The following is a 23,816-nucleotide window of genomic DNA, read 5'->3' as shown; positions in this document are numbered from 1 at the left end:
CCTTTCCAGATCCTGTTGCAGCAGCATAGCGTCAGTAGTGTCCTTAACAACCCTGCCAACCTTTGTATCGTCTGCAAACTTGGACATTAAGCTTGATATACCATCATCAATATTATTTATAAATACAGAAAACAATAATGGACCCAACACTGAACCCTGAGGGACTCCACGAAGAGCAGTGTCCATTGATTACCACTCTCTGTCTTCTCCCCCTCAACCACCCCTTTATCCATAGCAGCAATTTGCCTCCAATGCCACACTGCTCCAATTTGTGCAGCATTCTTCCATGTGAAACAGTATTAAAAGCCTTTCTAAGATCTAAGTATATAATATCAAAGTTATTCCCTGCATCCAGCTCTTTTGTGAATGCATCATAGTATCCAATCAAATTGGTCAGGCAAGCTTCCCCTTAACAAAACAATGCTGTGTCTGAACTATAACTGAAGTCTTGTCTAGATGATCCTGCAGTGCTTCTTTAACCAGTGCCTCCATTAAATTTCCTGGAACAGAAGTTAAACTCACAGGTCTATAATTACTTGTGTCAGCCTTTGATCCTGCTTTGTGCATTGGGGTCACATTTGCACATCTCCAACTAGAAAGAATACTGAGTATTACAGGGTCAAAAGAGCTGAAGCAAAGTCAGTATGTAGACAGAAGAAAAGAGAAATGGAAAAGAGAAGAATAGAAAAAATTCAAGAAGAACACGACAGAGGACAAATCAGGAAATTCTATAAAGGAGTAGGAAATGTAAAAAAAAGGTTTCCAGCCAAGTCTTAACCTGAATAAGAAAGTAGTAGTGGAGATCACAGAAGTTTGGAAGGAGCGTTTTAATTCCTTTCTTAATAAAGAAGAGGCATGCCTAGAAGAAATTGTAGAAGAAAAAGAAGAAACAGGTATTGTTGAAGGTATCTTGGGCCCAACAATAGAAGAGATATGGGATGCAGTCCAAAAAGCTAAAAATAACAAAGCACCCGGAGAAGATAACATCCCAGCAGAACTCATAAAGGCAGGTGGCGAGAAACTGATTCAAAATTACATCAGCTTGTATCGGACATATGGGAAAAAGAAGAATTGCCAAATGACTGGAAGACAGTGGTAATCATCCCAATCCACAAGAAGGGAGATACTAATGTGTGGAAACTACAGTGGGGTTGTCCTACTTAGTACAACATATAAGATTTTATCCTTCATCCTGACTAGAAGAATAGCAAGTCTAGCAGAAGTAATAGTTGGTGAATATCAAAGTGGGTTCCATGCAGGGAGGTCGACTGTTGACCATATTTCCACCTTCAGACAGATCTTGGAGAAGTGCTACGAATATAATGTAGATCTGCACCATCTCTTTATTGATTTCAGCATGGCATATGATAGTGTGGATAGATTGGAGTTGTTGGAACGATGGAGCCTGGGCATACCAGAAAAGCTTGTTAAGTTGACGAAGATCATGCTGGAAGGAAGCAAGTGCAAGGTTAAGGTGCAAGGAAATCTCTCTGAGTCCTTCAAAGTGAGGAGAGGGCTGAGACAGGGGGACCCTTTGTCACCTGTGCTTTTTAACTTGGTGTTGGAGAGGGTTGTGAGGAAAGTATCAGCCACCTCCAATGGGATCATATATAACAGACTCTACCAGCACTTAGCCTATGCAGAAGATGTAGTGATGACTTCCAGAAACCCACATATTCTGAGGACAGCTTTTGAGGAGTTTGAGAAAGAAGCAAAAAGGGTGGGTTGAAGGTAAATGAAAATAAAACAAAGTTTATGATTACAAGTAAGAAGGAGAGACAATATACCCAACAGATCTGGCAAACAGCGAAGCATAGTTTCAATAGAACAGAATCCTTCAAATATCTGGGAGCTATGATTCAACATGACAGTAGTAACACCCCAGAAATTCAGGCTCATCTTAATGCTGGTAATAGATGCTACTTTACCTTGCAGAAACACTTTCGATCAAAGCTGCTCTCTAGAAGAATGAAATTAGTGTTATATAAAAGTGGTACGGCCTATCGTGAGTTATGCTAGTGAAACATGGGTGCTTAATAAAAAGGACGAAAAATCTTTAAATGTGTGGGAAAGGAAGATATTAAGGAAAATCTTTGACCCTGTAAAAGTAGGGGAAGAGTGGAAAATTAGGACAAACCAAGAGCTGAAGGAACTGTATGGAGAACCAGATATAGTGGGAGTGATAAAGAGCTCAAGACTTAGATGGGTAGGCCATGTGATACGAATGGAGGAAACCAGATGGCCAAGGAAAGCAATGGAAGGGCAACTGGGAGGAAGAAGAATGAGAGGAAGACCGAGAAGGAGGTGGGTGGATGATAAACAGAACGATCTACGACAGCTTAGGGTGAGACGATGGAGAACAATGGCCAGGGAAAGAGACAACTGTAGAAAAACAGTTGAGGAGGCCATGGAGTAAGTAAGTAAAAATGTAAGTTTTTTTTTTTTTTTTTTAGTTATGTTTATGATAAAAATTTACTATGTATACGAACAATATATTTTTTTTCACACGAAGCATGTTTATTGTTAGCTAGCTGCACAGCACAATCAAAACTGCAGTGAATAGAGGTGAAATGGTATTAGCATAGCTGCTGCTTTCGGTAAATTTTTAAGGATTTGTGACTGCAGGGGCAAATAGGGACCCACTTATTGGGGATGGGGGCCCATTTATTTGGCATCATTATTATTGAGTATAGTATTACTGTTGCATCTATAATATTTCCGAGTATTACTGAGTATCACGTTTACCGTTGTATTGTCACTTCTTTTATTTTTACCAAAACACATTTTCAGGGGCCCACACTTTTGCATTTTGCATTGGGGCCCAATTTTCTAGTTTCACTGCTGGCCACTCCTTGAGTATTACATATAGATAATGATGCCCATGGGTGCAAAGAAGGACAGTGAGATTGGTGAGGGGAAACAAAAGGGTGCTCTTACAAAGACAGGCTTTAGTTCTGCAAATTGCAGCATCTGGAAACTAGGCACCTGCAAGGTTGAAGGGTTTAAGGCCTTGAATAGATTACATAAGCTCATTGATTATAGTATTTTTTCCTTTGGTTCAGACTATGCCCTTTCAAATTAAGAAAGAATAGTTGAGAGAGAGAGAGAGAGAGAGAGAGAGAGAGAGAGAGAGAGAGAGAGAGAGAGAGAGAGAGAGAGAGAGAGAGAGAGAGAGAGAGAGAGAGAGAGAGAGATGTGGAGGTCTCCCTTTAGCCAGCAGGCAATTCATTGTTGCAAATTGCATCATCTGGATATTTGGCACCTGTGAGTAGATCTTAGTGGATTGATCTACTCTTGCTCAGACTATACACAAGGGGGCATAAATTCAAATTCATGGTTGCATGATAGGTGCACAGACATTGGTATTATAAACATAAAAATGGAAACAAATTAATTAATTTTGTTTTTTATGTTTAATAATTATATGAATGCCTTTGTGTGAACAGTAAATAAATAACAAGTGCAGTGACAATTGTCTCTGCTAACTTTTTATAGATGGCTATTATTTTGTTAACATTTACCAAAACATGCTGTGCTATCGAGCTCCAGTGCCTTTGTGTTTTCTCACTGCAGAGTTCTTTTAGTGAGCCACATTTGTTTTATCATAATTATACTGTTATTACTGTTGTGTGTATTAATTATATTTCTGTATAAATAAATTAATTAATATTTAAATAATATTAATAAATTAAAATAAAGTTCATTCTAATAAAAACTTATGGTTGTAAAGAAATATATATGTAACATAAAGTAACATAGTGTTTTGCCTACCTAGATATCTTACATTTAAATTATTTTGGCAGAATATTTTCTGTTATTGCTCTAGCTTTTCCTTTCTTTTATATTTAATTAGGCCTCGAAATTTTGTCTTTATCGACAGGGTCAAAATGTATAGGAATCTCAAAGTATAGTGATAAAGGTAATGATCACCCTTTTATTGTTTTCTTGTTACATTTCATTACATTTTACATTTTCTTTTTACATTTACATTTACATTTACTTGTTAATTTTGATATATAATTTTTGTCCAATTAGGGATCATTAGGGAAATGGCCTCCGTAGCCGAGTGGACAGGAGTGGGAGTGCAGTAGCACACGCTCTTTGAGCAGACCGGGGTTCAAGCCCCTGACTGCTGAATACGGTCTATCTGCCAACCCGCACTGGACCAGCGTGGCAGATTATGGTCCATTTCCCTCAGCATGAATTATTGAGGAGGCTTCCAGGGTTGATAATGGCTGCACTTTACTTACTAGGGATGATTTTTGTTGGAAAATTTTACCATGCTTAAGATAACATCATTTATATCGAGATGTAATGATTTTAAAAGACTTCAAACAACCAGAAAGTTTATTCCAGTGGTCAACAACATATTGACCAAATAAACTTCCTGAGTTTCAGTCTGTTTGAGGCAGGGGAACTTATCCAGTTTCATTCAGATATCTGAACAAAACTTACTTAAATATATATGTTGTGCAGTTCCAAGATTAGATGGTAATTTATTCCAACACTTAATTAAACCTTTGACTAAAAGAGAATTTTCTTACATCATATCAATGACTATCCATCTTTAAGTGTCCATCTTTATATCTTTGTTTTCATCTCTATCCATCTTTAAGAAATAATGTAGCTCCATATTCAAGGTACTAAAACCTTTCAAAATCTGAAATATTGCAGTTCAGTTCTCATGCATATGTCTGGGTTTCAGACTGGATTTTATTCAGAATAACACATCCTTCCTGAATATTAAAACTTCCATTTGAGGATTCCAATATGCAAGATGTGACAACCAAGGCTGAAATATAATGGAATAATTACCTCTGTACTTACTACCACTATTCCTATACATCATAGATAAAATTTATTGGATGATTGTTTTCTACACCAGCATGTTCGGGAGGCAACTAGAGGGAGTAATACTCTTGATCTGATTATCAGTAGTGATTCTTCATGCATTAAGAATCTGCAGATAAAGGAACCACTAGGTGGCAGTGATCACAGTGTGCTGAAGTGGGATTTACTCAAGGAGGTAACTACCATCAGAGGTAAAGGGAAGGGTTTTTGCTTTCGTAAAGGCGACTAAGATGGTCTGAGACAGTATTTAAATTCTATACATTGGGACCAACTGATGACGTTACCAACAGCAAATTCAAAATGGGAAGCATTCGAGGAACTAATCTTGGAAGCTACCAGGCTTTACATACCAACCAAGAAATATTGTTCAAGGTTCAGGCCTAAATGGTTGTCAGATGAAATAATGAGACATATGGCAGAGAAGAAAAATGCATGGGATACATACAAATTAATGGGTGACTTGGAAGCCTATGACAGATATAAGTTGGTCTATAACCAAGTCACAAAGGAGATTAGGCAGGCAAAGGCAGATTATGAGAAATCCTTGGCAAAGGATGTAAAGAAAAACAGAAAAGAGTTCTTTACCTATTTAAACTCAAGAAGGAAAGGGATGAATCAGATTGGTCCACTGGACGTTGATGGTTCAACAGTTGAGGATCCTGCTCAGGTGGCTAACAATCTAAACGAGTATTTTGCATCTACATTCACACATGAGGAGTTATTCAGGAAGGGGAATGTTGTAGGTGAAGGATTATTACAAAATCATCTATTCTAGATGATTTTGTAATAACTGAGAGGAAAGTGGAGGAGAAATTGTTGAGGATAAACATAAACAAGGCACCCGGGGTGGATGGGATCTATCCAGTTATATTAAAGGAGGCAGCAAAGGAAGTAAGCAAAACCCTAGCCATAATTATGAGAGCTTCTTTGGACTCAGGGGAGGTACCCATAGACTGGAGATGTGCAAATGTAACCCCAATTCACAAAGGAGGATCAAAGGCTGACACAAGTAATTATAAACCTGTTAGTTTAACTTCAGTTCCAGGAATATTAAGGGAGGCACTGGTTAAAGAAGCACTGCAGGATCATCTAGACAAGAATTCAGTTATAGCTCAGACACAGCATGGTTTTGTTAAGGACAGGTCTTGTCTGACCAATTTGATTGGATACTATGATGTAGTCACAAAAGAACTGGATGCAAGGAATAACTTTGATATTATATATTTGGATCTTAGAAAGGCTTTTGATACTGTTGCACATGGAAGACTGCTGCACAAATTGGAGCAGTGTGGCATTGGAGGCAAATTGCTGCTTTGGATAAAGGGATGGTTGAGTGGCAGAAGACAGAGTGGTAATCAATGGACACTGCTCAACGTGGACTAATGTTATTAGTGGAGTTCCTCACGGTTCAGTGTTGGGTGCATTGTTGTTTTCTGTATTTATAAATGATATTGATGATGGTATATCAAGCTTAATGTCCAAGTTTGCAGATGATACAAAGGGTGGCAGTGTTGTTAAGGACACTACTGATGCTGTGCTGCTGCAACAGGATCTGGAAAGGTTGAACAGATGGGCTGAGAGGTGGCAAATGAAGTTTAACATTGACAAATGTAAAGTACTACATATGGGAAACAGCAACCCCAGATCAACGTATCAACTCTGTGGTACTACGCTGACAGTGGTAGAGAATGAAAAGGACCTGGGGGTAATTGTGCAGGCAGATATGAAGTTCTCTGAGCAGTGCAGACGAGCTGCAAGAGTAGCTCATGGTGTCTTGTCAATGATATACAGGAATGTTTCTAGCAGGGATAGGGATGTGATTATTCCCTTATATAAGGCATTGCTCAGGCCACACCTTGAGTACTGTATACAGGTCTCGAGGCCTCATTTCAAGAAGGATGTAGAGCTGCTGGAACGAGTACAGAGAAGGGCAACAAGATTAGTGAATGGAACAAAGGGTTGCTCTTACGAAGAAAGGCTTAAGTTTTGCAAATTACAGAGTCTGGAGACTAGGCATCGGCGAGGTGATCTGATAGAGGTGTATAAGGCTTTGAATGGCTTGAGCATGCTCAATGCCGATGGGATTCGTCCTCTTGCTCAGAATAATCACCTGAGAGGGCATAAATTCAAATTGAGGAAGGACGGATGTCGGATAGATGTGCGGAAATTTGCCTTTAGCCAGCGGGCAGTTGGTTTGTGGAATAGACTTCCATCATTTATTGTTGAAGTTGATAGCCTAAACAAATTTAAGGCTCAGCTGGACAGGTATTTCGAACGAACGGAGGGGTGAAATGGGAGTAGAGGTTGTGTTTTTTTTTTGGCTGATGCTGAATAAGCTTGCTTTCTTGCATCATATGCCTCTACTAATGCTAATGCTATGTGCTTTCCTTGTACATGGCAGCTTTATACTGTTGAGAGAACGTGTTGGATTGTATATTTCTTATTCTTAATCCTTATTCCTTGTCAAGTGCCTTAAGTTTCTTATATTCTGTGGAATATTATTATTTTATTTTTGAACCAACTAAATAATAATTTGCCTTATTGAAGCAAAGTAGATTGAAAACTTTTTTTTACCAACATTTGTGTCATCAGCAGACTTCAATATTAAACTGTTTTGTCTTCATCAGTGTCATTATCAAATATCGGAGACAATGGACCTATTACTGAACTTTGTGCAACTCCATTCAAGTCCACAATCCAATCAGAATAATAGCCACTTTTAACCCATTCATCCGACCTTTTATTCACTGTGTTACCAGAGGCTCATTAGAATTAGCATTACTGCTTTGAATTTATTTAAGCTGTCAATTTCTATTCTAGAACTGTCTTCCCTCAATTTAAATTTGGCCCTCAGGTGATTAATCTCGGCAAGAGGAAGAATCCCATCAGCATTGAGATTGCTCAAATCATTTCAAAGCTTTATTTATCTCCATCAGATCATCTAGCAGGTGCCTAGTCTCCAGACACTGTAATTTGCAGAACTTAAGCTTTTCTTCGTAAGAGCAACCCTTTGATCCATTTGCTAATTTTGTTACCCTTCTCTGTGCTCGTTCCAGCAGTTCTACATCCTTCCTAAAATGAGGCATCCAGGCCTGTATACAGTACTCAAGGTATGGCCTGACCATTGCCTTATATGAGGGGATGATCAATGGGGATTATCCCTGCTATAAAAATTCCTGTATATCATTGACAATACACCATGAGCTACTCTTGCAGACAGTCTGCGCTGCTCAAAAAATTTCATATCTGACTGCACATTTACCCCCAAGGCCTTTTCACTCTCTACCACCCAGAGTGTAGTACCACACAGCTACCCATATGCAGTACTTTATTTGTCAATGTTAACCTACTTAAGTTGCCACATCTTAGCCCATTTTCTCTACTTTTCTAGATCACAGAGACATACTGTCATTAACAACCCTGCCAACCTTTTGCAAACTTAGACTTTGAGTGTGATTTCAATATCATTAATAAATACAGAAAACAACAATGGATCCAACACTGAAGCCTGAGAGACTCCACCAATAACATCAGTCCAAGAAGAGCAGTGTCCATTGATTGCCACTCTGTCTTCTCCTATTCAACCATCTCTTTATCCATAATAGCAATTTGCCTCCAATGTTGGGGCGCCTCCTTAGCCAGGTGGGCAGGAGCAGCAGTGCATAGCACATGCTTCTTGATTAGACCGGGGTTCGAGCCCGTGAGCCACCAAATACGGAGGATGCGGAAAGGTCAGGAAATTACCACCGCATATCCCCGGAGCAATATGGCCTTAGTTGCTAATGCTCCTAAAAACCAAACAACAACAACAACAACAACAGCCTCCAGTGCCATACTGCTCTAATTTGTACAGTAGTATTCCATGTGCAACAGTATCAAAAGCTTTCCTAAGATAAAAGTATATTACATCAAAATTATTTTTTGCATCCAGTTCCTTTGTGACCACATCACAGTATCCAGTCAAATTGGTCAGAGGCTCTTCCCCTTAACAAACCCATGCTGTGTCCGAACTATATCAAAGTGTTTGCTTACTTCCTTTGCTGCCTGCTTTAATATAATTGAATAGATCCCATCCACCCCAAGTGCCTTTCTTATGTTTAACTTCAACAATTTCTCCTCCACTTTGCTCTCAGTTATTACAAAATCATTTAGCTCACTGCCTGCCAGAGTTTAATAACCTCTGGCATTCCCCTCCCTGAATAACTCATGTGTGAATGTAGATGCAAAATACTCATTGTTTGTCATCTACCTCCTTTGTGACTTGATTACAGACTAGCTTATATCTACCATAGGCTTCTGTGTCGCCTGAAAATTTATATGTATCCCATGCATTTTTCTTCTCTGCCACGTGTCTCATTAGTTCATATGACATCCATTTAGGCCTAAACCTTGAACACTATTTCTTAGTTTGCACGAAAAGCTTAGTAAGTTCCAAGATTATTTCATTGAATGCTTAAGATTTAAAATTTTCTGTTGGTAACATCATCAGTTAGTCCCACTGTATAGAATTTAAAAACTATCTCAGACCCCCCATAGTCACCTTTACAAAAGCAAAAACCCTTCCCATTACCCCTGATGGTAGTGGGTAAATCCCACATCAGTGCACTGTAATCACTGCTGTCTAGTCCGTCCTTTATGTGCAGATTCTTAATGCATGAATCTTCACATCAACATTTTACTGTGTACAGTTTATGCAAACCATTTTGTGTAATAAGCCATCATGTAGCCAGTAGACAAAGGATCTTGATTAATCCTGATTGACAACTTTCTAGCATATTAATTATGCTAAAGTCAGTCGAGTTACACCAACTGGGAATTGGTGGTTCTGAGACTGCTATGAACCTTCCATTCCCCCATTATAAGACAGTCTGATTTACTGGCCCACTCTATTTCTCGGTACAGTTGTTCATTATACTCATCAAAGTCATTAAATCTATAACCCACTCCTACTCTCAATTTTCCTTCCCATTGCTTATGTCACACCAAACTGACTCAGTATTGCACTGTTCACCCATGTCAACTGGATGCACTTCCTTAGATTTTGTGTTTCCTAACTAATAGCATAACCCCTCCTTCCTTCCAATCCTGTCAATTCTTTCTGTACACATTGTACTCCCCAAATTCCAATTCTGCATTCTTTATGTCTGTGTGACACCATGTTTCTAATATCCGAACAATATCTGCCTTTGATGTTTTGACCAACTCCTCAAAATCATCAAATTTATTCACTAAACTGTTGTGTACATGCAAAATTTTACTAAACATTGGTGTACACACAAGTATACATGCACCTGTTCTTATTCTTAGCTACCCTAACACAGCTTATTTATTTACTTATTCGCTATGACACCCAGCAGGTTCTGAAATCCCAAGCACCTTGTTTTCCAGGCTGCTGCTAATTCCAATAGAAACAGTGCAAGAATCATTTCCAACTCTACCAGCGGCCACTGTTAATCTATTAATCCACGAATCCCCCCAAGCTAGCAGTTTTCAGAACCACCTAACACTGCCTTGATAGCATCAGCAAATGTTCTTACACCCTTTCTATTTAAGTGTATACTATCCCTGTAGAAGCAGTCTCTCCTGTTAATAACACAGACCAGCACAGATCATGCTGAGAAAAATTCTACCCCACGAGCTTTGCACAATCTCTCCAGGGCCAAAATGATTGACAGGGCTCTCATCACCTTCTGTTGTGTCTGGGCAGAATTGCAGACACTTTCAAATTCAACCCTAACTCCCAGCTTTTTTTCAAGATTGACCTGTACTTGTTAAGTAATTTCGCTGTTTTCCTACTCTTAATATCATTAGTGCCAATGTGTACACCAAAAGATATCTGCTCTACAGCATCATGAACTTTTTCCCCTAGTAAGTCATACCCTGGTCCTGTTCCACCTGTCCTTTTTGCAAAATATATTCCTCTTTTCCCTGACAATAGAATCACGAACAACAACTAGTTCCTGTGGGACCAGCACATTCTGCATTAGGGACTACCTCTGTGTTGCCGCCTGATGTTCACGTGCAAGCTCTGCCGTTGATCTGGGCAGCTGAGAGCTTGGTGGGCCCTCAATTTAAATCCTTTGAGGGCATCTACCCTGTTCTTCAAGCTCTCATAAAGGCCCATAACAGTGCTGAGTTGGTGCCTAATTTCCTCACACTCCTTATATTGAGCACACACAAAGACATTCCCCTTGGCAATATCGTGTGCTGTTCCTGATAGCTTCACAAACATCAAACAAGCAGTACATTTCAAAAGGCTGTGATTCAGAGGACAAACACCCCCTCAGTTCTACCCTGAGTCACATCACTCCCACTACCTTGAGCTTTTTGCTTTGCTGCTGTGGCCTGAGGCATGATTTCAATTTACTTTCAATACAATTGAAATACTGTATAACACTAAACTTATATCCCTAGTAGTAATAACACTATATATATATTTCAGTATCAAGTTTTATCTCCTTCCAAGTTACGTTATATGAATTTTTTATCTCCTATCAAGTTTAAGTTGTATGTATTAAGTTATAACGTTATGTTTGTAAAATCTAAGTGATTATATGCATTGTTTGTAAAATCTAAGTAGTTATTATAGATAATAAATTTAATAAATCTATTGCTACCCACGTGGTTTGAACTTTTGCACTAGCTATGTATTCCAAATCACCGATTCTAAAAGCTCTACAAATATTACTGTCATATTTTATGATCTATGTGACATGTTAAATTATTAAAATACGTAAATAGTGCTATACTTTATAGTTTATAATCCTCTGCTGATACTGATTACACTGCTACAAGTTACGTAGAAACTTCCAGTATCTGCTATATCGATACGAAAACAATAGTGGCAGGTTCGAATGCAACTGTCGATAGTGTTGGCAGAAGTTGACTGTGGTTTTTTATGCAAATACAAGGCCGAGTAAAAGAAATACACCAAATTAATTAGAAAATCACAAAAACATACTATACTACTAAATTTAAATAAAAGGTTATACAAAAACAATTTCAAATCAATAAATAAAGTCCACGTAGCGGCTTTGAATACATCTGGCTCCCATTAGTCTCATCAGCAGACTACTTTATACAACAGGCATTCATGTGGGAAAGTATAGTCTAAATATGCTATGTCAGAATTATTCTTTGCATCTAGCCTTTTCTGACAACTTCATGGTAGCTTACCAGATTAGTTAGATATAGTTTCTCTTTAACAAACCCAAGTTATATTTGTTTCTTTTATGATTCTCTTTCTGTCCAGATGACATCCTAAATCATGGATTCTTTAATGTTGGTGTTGTAACAAAAACAGTATGGTAAAAGTCTTTATCAATGGTGATGTGAAAATAGTACAGTTTAAAGTATTTCTATAAATATATTGGTTGTTTACATAAGTGATTTTTCTATTATAAAAAGTAAGTCTATTAAGTTGTGTAAGTCTATTAAGTTAAGTTGTATTAAGTTGTGTATAATTTATATTTTTTGCTTGGATATGTTGCCTTAACAATTAATTTGTTCTCTGGGTTTAAAGTTGCCCCCGATTTCCTTGCATGTTTTCATGCGAAATTCTATCTGTGAGGAATATTTTCAGTTTTATTACTAATGCTATATATATATACACACCTAGTGTTCCAAGAAAGTGCATCACCTAGGAATTTCACATTTCTATCCCTTTTTCTTGATGGTATGTTACATTAATGACTAGCATCACAAATAGAAATATAAACAAAAGATATTTATTAATAGTTAAGGCAAAGCTAAGTAATATTTCACAGGTGCTCTCAAAATATTCCAAAACGAGCATTTACAACCTTAATACAACAGTTTTGGTAAACACGACAGTTATGGCTGAAATTATCAGCAGTCCTCAATTTGCTTCAGTTTATCATTTTAAATGGAAAACAAAATGAAAAGTTCACCAGGTGCAAACTAATATTTAGTTAAACCGCGTCTGGCCCTGATAACAGTAGCACACTGTGACAAGATCAATTTCTGAAGATAATCAACTGATAGTTCATGGTTCCAAACACGAAGGGTCTTTGGTTTCTTTCTGGCAACTGCAGATTCAACATAATGCAAACAGTTCTCTATAGGATTCAGCTCCAGGCTGTTTCCCCTGGCCAGCTAAGACTTGTAATGGACCATTCTTCCAACCATTTTTTCACCTGTAACAAATGTAAACACATTACTGTCGAGCTTGTAATACAGAAATGAAGTTAAAGTAACTACAGAAGTGCCTTCTTACACTTTTTGCCTGATGACAAGGAGCAGAGTTGTCCTGAAAGATGCAGTTACTTGACAGGTTGAAATGGTCTCTAATGGTTGGCTGCAATTCCATTGGCATTTACGGAACCTTTTATAAACTGCAGATGACCTACTCCGCGATACGAAATGCACTCCATATCATTTGGCTGGTGGGGAATTTCACTGTAGACGCCATACAGTCTGGATGGTATTTTTCACCCCATCTACGGCGAATCATTTGTCTCCCATCAGAGCCATGTCGGTTAAATTTTTTCTCATCCGAGAAAATAACTGACTTCTACTGCTCGGAGGTCCATTTGACATGCTCCTTACACGAAATTAATCAGGCCTTTTTCATTTTTTGTGTGAGGAGGGGATCCTGCAATGCTTCTTCTTTTAGGACGACTGGCTACAAGTCCATTTTTGAAGAGGCATCTTCTGACTGTTACTGCAGTTGTGCTACCACTCCTGTGTGTTCTTCCCATTGTCTTTTCAGCTCAGACGAAGAAGCTTTACGGTTTTTAAGGCATAAGCCCTTCAAATCCACAAAGGAGGATCAAAGGGAGACACAGATAATTACAGACCTGTTAGTTTAACTTCTGTTCCAGGGAAATTAATGGAGGCACTGGTTAAAGAAGCATTGCAGGATCATCTAGACAAGGCTTCAGTTATAGCTCGGACACAGCATGGATTTGTTAAGGGGAATTTGATTGGATACTATGATGTAGTCACAAAGGAACTGGACGCAAAGAATAACTTTGATATCATATATTTGGATCTTAGAAAACACTTTGATACTGTTGCATGGAAGACTGCTGCACAAATTGGAGCAGTGTGGCTGTTTGTTTGTTATTTGATTTTTAGGAGCATTAGCAACTAAGGCCATATTTCTCCGGGGATATGCGGTGGTCATTATCTGACCTTTCCGCATCCTCCGTATTTGGTGGTCACGGGCTTGAACCCCTGTCTAATCAAGAAGCGTGTGCTATGCACTGCTACTCCTGCCCACCTCGCTACGGAGGTGCCAACAGTGTGGCATTGGAGGAAAATTGCTGCTATGGATAAAGGGATGGTTGAGTGGGAGAAGACAGAGTGGTAATCAATGGACACTGCTCTTCGTGGACTAATGTTATTAGTGGAGTCCCTCAGGGTTCAGTGTTGGGTCCATTGTTGTTTTCTGTATTTATAAATGATATTGATGATGGTATATCAGGCTTGATATCCAAGTTTGCAGACGATACGAAGGTTGGCATGGTTGTTAATGACACTAATGACAGTACACTGCTGCAACAGGATCTGGAAAAGTTGAGCAGATGGGCTGAGAAGTGGAAAATGAAGTTTAACATTGACAAATGTAAAGTACTACTTATGGGAAGCAGTAATCCCAGAGTAACGTATCAACTCTGTGGTACCACACTGACCGTGGTAGAGAATTAAAGGACCTAGGGGTAATTGTGCAGGCAGATATGAAGTTTTCTGAGCAGTGCAGACGGTCTGCAAGAGTAGCCCATGGTGTCTTGTCAATGATATACAGGAATTTTTCTAGTAGGGATAAGTAAGGTGATTATCCCCTTGTATAAGGCAATGGTTAGGCCACATTTTGAGTACTGTATACAGGTCTGGAGGCCTCATTTTAAGAAGGATGTAGAGCTGTTGGAACAAGTACAGAGAAGGGCAACAAGATTAGTGAATGGAACAAAGGCTCTTACAAAGAAAGGCTTAAGTTTTGCAAATTACAGTGTCTGGAGACTAGGCACCTGCGAGGTGATCTGATTGAGGTGTATAAAATCTTGAATGGTTTGAGCGTGCTCAATGCTGATGGGATTCTTCCTCTTGCTCAGAATAATCACCTGAGAGGACATAAATTCAAATTGAGGAAAGACAGTTGTAGAATTGATGTGCAGAAGTTTGCCTTTAGCCAGCGGGTGGTTGTTTGGTGGAACAAACTTCCATCTGTCATTGTAGAAGTTGATAGCTTAAATAGATTCAAGCCAGAACTTGACAAACATTTGGAGCGAGTTAATGGGTGAAATAAGGGTGTTTTTTTTTTTTTGGCTGTTGCTATATAAGCTTGCTTTCTTGCATCATGTGCCTTTGCTAATGCTAAAACATGGTTCTATTTTGGCATAGAGACTCGTTTGCATCCGGTTTATTTTTTTCCTATCAGCAGAACCAGTATTCTTGAGTTTGGGAAAAAATCTACTCAGTGTCGACTGATTACAAGACTCTATAAACAATATGATGGGAAGAACATCCTTCCTCACGTAAAGCAACAATAGCACTCTTTCTTCGTGGCGTCAACTGCACGTAACTCTCCATCCTGATACAAGCAAGGAATGACTGCAACTCTTGCAGGAGTGTGCTTATATAGCTGAAAGTAACAGCTGATGCAATATTATGCCATTACCTATGCATGTCAATCTTATCTGATGCAATCTGTAAGAAACATTGCCATATACTTACGTTATTCGGATGACAATTACAATTTTAAGGGGTGTGCATTTTCTTTGAACATGTGTGTGTGTGTGTGTGTGTGTGTGTCAGTGGTGTTAAAATGCAGAGATAAGATATGAATTAAAATGTCTAAACGTATATGGATTGATTCATGAGGAATGGTCGTAGCTTCAGCAACTGATGGAAGTGGTCATTTTGAGTAAAAAGTTTTATATAAATCTGTGTTTCTGAGTGCTTACAGAGCTCTGTTAGTTTTAATTTTTAAAAATGGTTATTAAGTTTGAATTATAAAAAATAGTAAAATAAGAATGAGAATAAGTAGATATGAACATAGTAAAGTGTTTATTGATATCTATGTATTCTTATTTATTCTTTATTATTTTGTAATTTTTATTATTTTTTATCATTAGGAACTCTACAGCCATATTTTAAAACTCAAACAACCACAGTTCCATAACCATTCAGAATTGGCCCATATATATATATATATATATATATATGAAGATTTTTACTTGAAATGATCATTGACATGAGTTGAAAAGTTACGATCTTTAACCATGTACCAGGCATGGAACCAAGAGACAAAAGTATTGGTGGTAATACTACAGAGAACAATACCCCTTACAAAATGGCATTGAGATGGGGGGGGGGAGCAGTGACGTATGGTTCATAACTCCGCCCACTCACTGCATTCCCCCTCTTCTCGACAACTGTACATAGTGGATGTCATGTAAAAACAATATGTCTGAGCTGAAAAACAACAAAATTAACTGAAAAATATCAATTTGTTTGGAGTAGCAACTACATAAATGCAATTTATTCCGGGAAGACAAAATGTCATGTAACATAACAACATGTCAGAGTTAAAATTAAAAAAAATTAACACAAAAACAGTTTTTTTTTTCAAAACAAGAAACTAAAAGTAATAAGACATGCAAAAAAGACCAGTTTTTGCTGAATACCTGCCGAAGTCACGTAAAAACCTAACCATTTTTCACTAAACACAAATGAGTCATTTAAAAACATGACTCCTGTTATAATTTTTTTTTGTCCAACAACCGGTTTTTGCTCGAATCCCTCCCAAATTCGCTTTTTTTTTTTTTTTTTTTTTTAGGAGCATTAGCAACTAAGGCCATATTGCTCTTGGGATATGCGGTGGTCATTCCCTGACCTTTCTGCATCCTCCGTATTTGGTGGTCATAGGCTCGAACCCCAATCTAATCAAGAAGCCTCTGCTGTTCCTGCCCATCTGGCTACGGAGGCGCCCTGAAGTAGTGTAAAACATAACCTTTTTTCGCTAAACACAAAAAAAGTCAATTAACACGTTGTAAGAACACAGACTTATATCCATCCTTTTCCAAACCATGCAGCATTCTCTACTCACTCGCTCTATTGGGATTGAACAAAGGTCACAAAAAACACAAAGAAATAAAAAAATAAGAAAATGTGACAGCAAACACACAGCAGCAAAAAAATGAAACAGTTTACCTGCTGAATGGAACAGGATAATGACACAGAAACTTTGGACTAAACAAGCAACAACCGAACATAAACTGTAACAGGCAGCAACGAATGACCGACACAGACGAGAAACCATCATGCAAATGAAGCAATATGTGATGAATTTCGTGCTCCAGTGACGTTGTGTCACGTGATGTCCACCTGAAACGAAGAGGGGGGATGCAGTGAGTGGGTGGAGTCACAACCTATCAATCACTGCTTTCCCCACTTCTCACGTCAATTAGAAGGGTGTACCGTTAACTGGAGTTCAGCGGGATTGGTTTTCAGGAAAAAAAAATAATTAGAAACAATGTTCAAAACAGTGGGTAAAATTTTTTGTTTTTTTTTTTACTTTAAAGAACAATTCTTTTTGCCTATTCTTTATAATAATTGATCCATTCTTCTTTAACTTTCACTGGTCACATCAGTTTATTAGAAACTTTTTGTACCTGGTTAACGGTTAATCATAACCCACCATGTATAAAAAAATATTTATGTTACTATTTAAACTTTAGTATTAGCAAGGGCACATGATGCAAGAAATTTTATCGCTTTTAACCTAGTTTATTTTAATTAATTTTATTGTTTTTAACTATATTTTAACTATAATTTAATCAGTGTTTTATTTTATTTGCATCATATTTCATTGTATATTATTTCATTGTATAGTAAATTTTTAGTTTAATTCCTGGCTGGTGTCTATCATTAATTATTATAGTATGGAAATTCCCAGCCCCATTGGCCTGTTTCAAGATATAGTGAATAATTATGGCCATTTGATGCTTCGACACATCCGCGAGTACCAGAAAATTAGCATAGCTGAAGCTAAACAGAAGCAACATCTGAGATTTGCTCATAGGTGCAAAACACATGAGCTGGTTCCACATGGCTTTCGGGTGAGAATGCCTTTCAATGATGACCATCTGGGGAGAGTTACTAAGATCTATCAAAGAAAAGTTCTAAGTATTTGGATTTCTAAATTACATAATGATCTGAGAGGTATTAGAAGTCGTATTGGACTGAAGTTGGAATACATCAGTACCAATTTAACCCCAGTGCATGGTGCGTTGGTCTTGAGAGTAGTGGCAGATAAAGCAACTAGGGTTGCTGAGGTTTACAAGCGCAGGCAAATCAACAAATTTAATAGATTGTTAGAGGAATCCGTGGTGGTGCGTAACAGGGATACTGACAACTTTATTCATAATCTTAGTGGCAAACAATTTACTAGAGAACAGGAGGAAGTATTGAGCCTGGGTCCAAAGTTTGCTTTGGTTCCTGCCAGACCTCCCATTGCAGAGATAGCTATGGGAGTGGAAAAAGCCATCAACAAGTTACCTGTTACCCAAGCTGATGAGATACGGGTTAGGGTTGCGGCTATTTTGAGTCAGACCAGGACAGCACATTCTAATCTCAGTCATAAACATGAAAGAGCATTAAGACAACTCAGAAAAGATGAGGATATCATAATGTTACCTGCCGACAAAGGCAGATCCACAGTGGTACTGAATAAGGATGATTATTGTGCAAAAGCTCTGGATCTTTTACAGGACAGCAACATATATAAAGTTACCCATCGAAATCCGTTAGCTGGTTTGGAGAGACAAGTCAACAACATTATACAGGGATGGCATAAGGCTGGTAAAATAACCAAAGAAGTTTATTGGTCTCTTCATGCCTCAGGTTGTCGATTACCTCGGTTTTATGGCCTCCCAAAGACGCACAAGGTGGGCATTCCGTTGAGACCTATAGTATCATTTGTGGGTAGTCCCACTTATGCTTTAGCTGGATTTTTAGCTGGAGTCATCTCTCCTATAGTGGGACGCTCCAGTTTAGTAATCAGAAACAGCAAGGAATTTGTGAACTTTATAAGAAGCCAATCTATAGGTGAAGACGAACTCATGATTTCGTTTGATGTGGTATCCTTGTTCACATGTATCCCCATTGAACATGGGGTGCATTGTGTAAGATCGGCCTTGGAACGAGATGATTGCTTTAGTGCTAGATCTTTACTAAGCATTGATGATATTTGTAAAGGTGTGGAATTTTGCCTCGCAAGCACTACCATGGTGTTTCAAAAAGTTATGTATAAGCAGGTCCATGGCACGGCCATGGGTTCCCCCATCAGTGCCATTGTGGCCAATTTGGCAATGGAGGAACTGGAAACTAGGGTGTTTCATCAGTTGAATTTCCCCATGCGCGAGTGGAGGAGATATGTGGACGATACCTTCACTATTTTAAAAAAGGGAAAGGAAGATGAGGTGCTCAATATGCTCAACAGCTTTTCCACATTTATACAATTTACCTCGGAGGTGGAAGAAGCTGGGTCCCTCCCGTTTCTGGATGTCTTGGTGAGCAGAGATGGATCTAGATTAAAAACAACGATCTATAGAAAGCCTATGTGCCGTGGCCAATTTGTTCATTATAGCTCAGCACAGGCTTGTCATCATAAGAACAGTGTAGCCAGGGCATTGTTGAATAGGGTGGGGACCCACTGTAGTACCCCTGAAGAAAAGGAAATAGAAATTTGCAAAGTCACGGCAGACCTCAGGAAATGTGGATACCCCCAGAGGGTCTTGGACAAATATATTCATAGGGTTGAGTCCAATCGTAGGGAGTGGCCTGCCCCTGTGGCTACTGCATACATTCCTTACTATCCAGGCCTTTCAGAACGTATTGTACGGGCATTGCGGGAGTGCCAGACTCGCTGTGTGCAACTTCCGGGTCGGAGGTTGCACACAGTGATATCCCAAGTTAAAGATCCCGTAGCCCAGGACCATACTAGCAATGTGGTCTACGAGATTAAGTGCCCGGATTGTGAGGAGTGTTATGTGGGGGAAACGGGCCGACGTTTAAAGGACCGTCTGGGGGAACACACGACCGCTATCAAGACTGCTAACTATGCGAGGTCTGCTGTGGCAGAGCATTTCTGGGAAAAGCAGCATCGGATCTCCCCTGAAGACGCGGTCATTACCGACCGCGCCCATGGATTTTGGGAACGCAAGTGGCTCGAGAGCTTGCGAATCGGTTCATCCAGTCACAATACTATTAATAGGGACAGGGGGATCCGTTTACACCCCCTGTTTGAGGCAGTTGTCCTCAGAAGGGATGACCGTTTCTGTTTGACACGCTCCCGAGCCACTTCCATTTCCGATACGCGCATGGAGAATGTAGATCATGTGTCTGATGATCACGTGCATGAGTGCCATGGACCGGCTACTTAAGGATGTGTTGTAGCACTGGTAGTATGCTGAAGAAGGAGACGGCAGTTCTCCGAAAGCTCCAGATTGTATGTTTTATCGCTTTTAACCTAGTTTATTTTAATTAATTTTATTGTTTTTAACTATATTTTAACTATAATTTAATCAGTGTTTTATTTTATTTGCATCATATTTCATTGTATATTATTTCATTGTATAGTAAATTTTTAGTTTAATTCCTGGCTGGTGTCTATCATTAATTATTATAGTATGATGCAAGAAAGCAAGCTTATACAGCATCAGCCAAAAAAAAAAAAAAAAACACATGCCCCCTTCTCATTTCACCCGTCCACCTGCTTCAAATGTTTGTCTAGTTCTGCCTTGAATTTGTTTAAGCTATCCACTTCTACAACGGTAGATGGAAATTTGTTCCAGCAACCAACCACCCGCTGGCTAAAGGCAAAACAAACTTCCACACGTCTTTCCTCAATTTGAAGTTATGCCCTCTCAGGCGATTATTATTTTGAGCAAGAGGAACAATCCCATCAGATTTAACATGCTCAAACCATTCAAGGCTTTATACAGCTCAATCAGATCACCTTGCAGGTGCCAACCAGCTAGCCAGGTAGGTAAAGTGCCTGCCTAGCAACCCAAAGGTCGCGGGATAGATTCCCGCCTCGGGCTTGGATCACAGTAAAATGCAAAAACTTTGGGAGGTGCATTATGGCCATAGAAGCTGATGCACCAACAACTAACGGGGGGGGGACCTTGCAGGTGCCTGGTCTCCAGACACTGTAATTTGAAAAACTTAAGCTTTTCTTCGTAAGAGCTACCCTGTTCCATTCGCTAATCTTGTTGCCCTTCTCTGCACTCATTCCAACAGCTCTACATCCTTCTTGAAATGAGGCTTCCAGACCTGAATACAGTACTCAAAGTGTGGCCTAACCATTGCCTTAAACAAGGGGATAATCACCTCCTTATCTCTGCTAGAAAAAATTACTGTATGTCATTGACAAGACACCATGGGCTACTCTTGCAGACCGTCTGCACTGCTTCGAAAACTTCATATCTGCCTGCACAATTACCCCCATTTCCTTTTCACTCTCTACCTCTGTCAGTGTGTTACCACACAGTTCATACCTTACGCATTCAAAGAAATTATCTTGGAAGCTACTAGGCTTTACATACCAACTAAGAAATATTGTTCAAGGTTTAGGCCTAAATGGATGTCAGATGAACTAATGAGGCATATGGCAGAGAAGAAAAATGCATGGGATACATACAAATTAACACGTGACACAGAAGGCTATGATAGATACAAGTTGATCTGTAACCAAGTTACAAAGGAGGTTAGGCAGGCGAAGGCAGGTTACGAGAAATCCTTGGCAAGGGATGCGAAGTAAAACAGCAAAGAGTTCTTTACTTATGTAAACTCTAGAAGGAAGGGGATGAATCAGATTGGTCCACTTGATATCGATGGGTCAACTGTTGATGATCCTGCTCAGGTAGCTAACAAACTAAATGAATATTTTGCATCGACATTCACACATGAGGAGTTATTCAGCGAGGGGAATGCCAGAGGTGTATTTCAACTCTGGCAGTAAACTAGAGAATCTTGTAATAACCGAGAGTAAAGTGGAGGAGAAATCGTTGAAGATAAACACAAGAAAGGCACCTGGGTTGGATGGGATCTATCGAGTTATATTAAAGGAAGTAAGCAAACCCTTAGCCATTATTATGAGAGCTTCCTTGGACTCAGGGGAGGTACCCATGGACTGGAGATGTGCAAATGTGACCCCAATTCACAAAGGAGGATCAAAGGCTGACACAAGTAATTATAGACCTGTGAGTTTAACTTCTGTTCCCGGAAAATTAATGGAGGCACTGGTTAAAGAAGCACTGCAGGATCATCTAGACAAGACTTCAGTTATAGCTCGGACACAGCATGGTTTTGTTAAGGGGAAGTCTTGCCTGACCAATTTGATTGGATACTATGATGCAGTCACAAAAAAACTGGATGCAGGGAATAACTTTGATATTATATACTTGGATCTTAGAAAGGCTTTTGATACTGTTGCACATGGAAGACTGCTGCACAAATTGGAGCAGTGTGGCATTGGAGGCAAGTTGCTGCTATGGATAAAAGGGTGGTTGAGGGGGAGAAGACAGAGAGTGGTAATCAATGGACACTGCTCATCGTGGACTAATGTTATTAGTGGAGTCCCTCAGGGTTCAGTATTGGGTCCTTTATTGTTTTCTGTATTTATAAATGATATTGATGATGGTATATCAAGCTTAATTAGCATTAGCATTAGTAGAGGCATTTGATGCAAGAAAGCAAGCTTATGCAGCATCAGCCAAAAAAAAAAAAAAAAAAAAACCCACTTCCACTTCACCCCTCTGTTCGTTCAAAATACCTGTCCAGCTGAGCCTTAAACTTATTTAGGCTATCAACCTCCACCACAAGGGATGGAAGTCTGTTCCACCAACCAACCACCCGCTGGCTAAAGGCAAATTTCCGCACGTCTATCCTACATCTGTCTTTCCTCAATTTGAATTTATGCCCTCTCAGGTGATTATTCTGAGCTAGAGGAAGAATCCCATCAGCATTGAGCATGCTTAAACCATTCAAGGCTTTATACACCTCTATCAGATAACCTCGCTGGTGCCTAGTCTCCAGACACTGTAATTTGCAAAACTTAAGCCTTTCTTCGTAAGAGCACCCCTTTGTTCCATTCACTAATCTTGTTGCCCTTCTCTGTACTCGTTCCAGCAGCTCTACATCCTTCTTGAAATGAGGCCTCCAGACCTGTATACAGTACTCTAGGTGTGGCCTGACCATCGCCTTATACAATGGAATAATCACCTCCTTATCCCTGCTGGAAAAATTCTTGTATATCATTGAGAATACTCCATGAGCTACTCTTGCAGCCCATCTGCACTGCTCAGAGAACTTCATATCTGCCTGCACAACCACCCCCAAGTCCCTTTCATTCTCTACCACTGTCAGTGTTGTACCATAGAGTTGATACGTTGCTCTGGGGTTGCTGTTTCCCATGTGTAGTACTCTACATTTGTCAATGTTAAACTTCATTTGCCACCTCTCAGCCCATCTGCTCAACCTTTCCAGATCCTGTTGCAGAAGCATAGTGTCAGTAGTGTCCTTGACAACCCTGCCAACCTTTGTATCGTCTGCAAACTTGGACATTAATCCCGATATACCATCATCAATATCATTTATAAATACAGAAAACAATAATGGACCCAACACTGAGCCCTGAGGGACTCCACTAATAACATCAGTCCACGATGAGCAGTGTCCATTGATTACCACTCTCTGTCTTCTCCCCCTCAACCACCCCTTTATCCATAGCAGCAATTTGCCTCCAATGTCACACTGCTCCAATTTGTGCAACAGTATCAAAAGCCTTTCTAAGATCCAAGTATATAATATCAAAGTTATTCCCTGCATCCAGTTCTTTTGTGACTGCATCATAGTATCCAATCAAGTTGGTCAGGCAAGACTTCCCCTTAACAAAACCATGCTGTGTCTGAGCTATAACTGAAGTCTTGTCTAAA

The 23,816-nt window shown here is 39.3% G+C and overlaps 1 protein-coding gene across 1 annotated transcript in view; it reads left to right on the top strand.

Moving 5' to 3' along the window:
- The window catches only part of Adat1 (Adenosine deaminase, tRNA-specific 1), a 224,503-nt gene that overhangs the window by 85,990 nt on the left and 114,697 nt on the right, over positions 1 to 23,816 (top strand). The window contains exon 3 of the mRNA XM_090384069.1: positions 3,854 to 3,919. Coding sequence (XP_090240195.1) covers positions 3,854 to 3,919 — 66 coding nt within the window. The remainder of the gene's footprint in view (positions 1 to 3,853; positions 3,920 to 23,816) is intronic.

This window comes from Mastigoproctus giganteus, chromosome 10 (assembly GCF_048544385.1).
Source record: "Mastigoproctus giganteus isolate SK-2022 chromosome 10, ASM4854438v1, whole genome shotgun sequence".
In the NCBI taxonomy this organism is placed as follows: Eukaryota; Metazoa; Arthropoda; class Arachnida; order Uropygi; family Thelyphonidae; genus Mastigoproctus; species Mastigoproctus giganteus.
The sequence above is the reverse complement of the archived record's forward strand: the minus strand, read 5'-3'. Positions and strand labels throughout refer to the sequence as shown.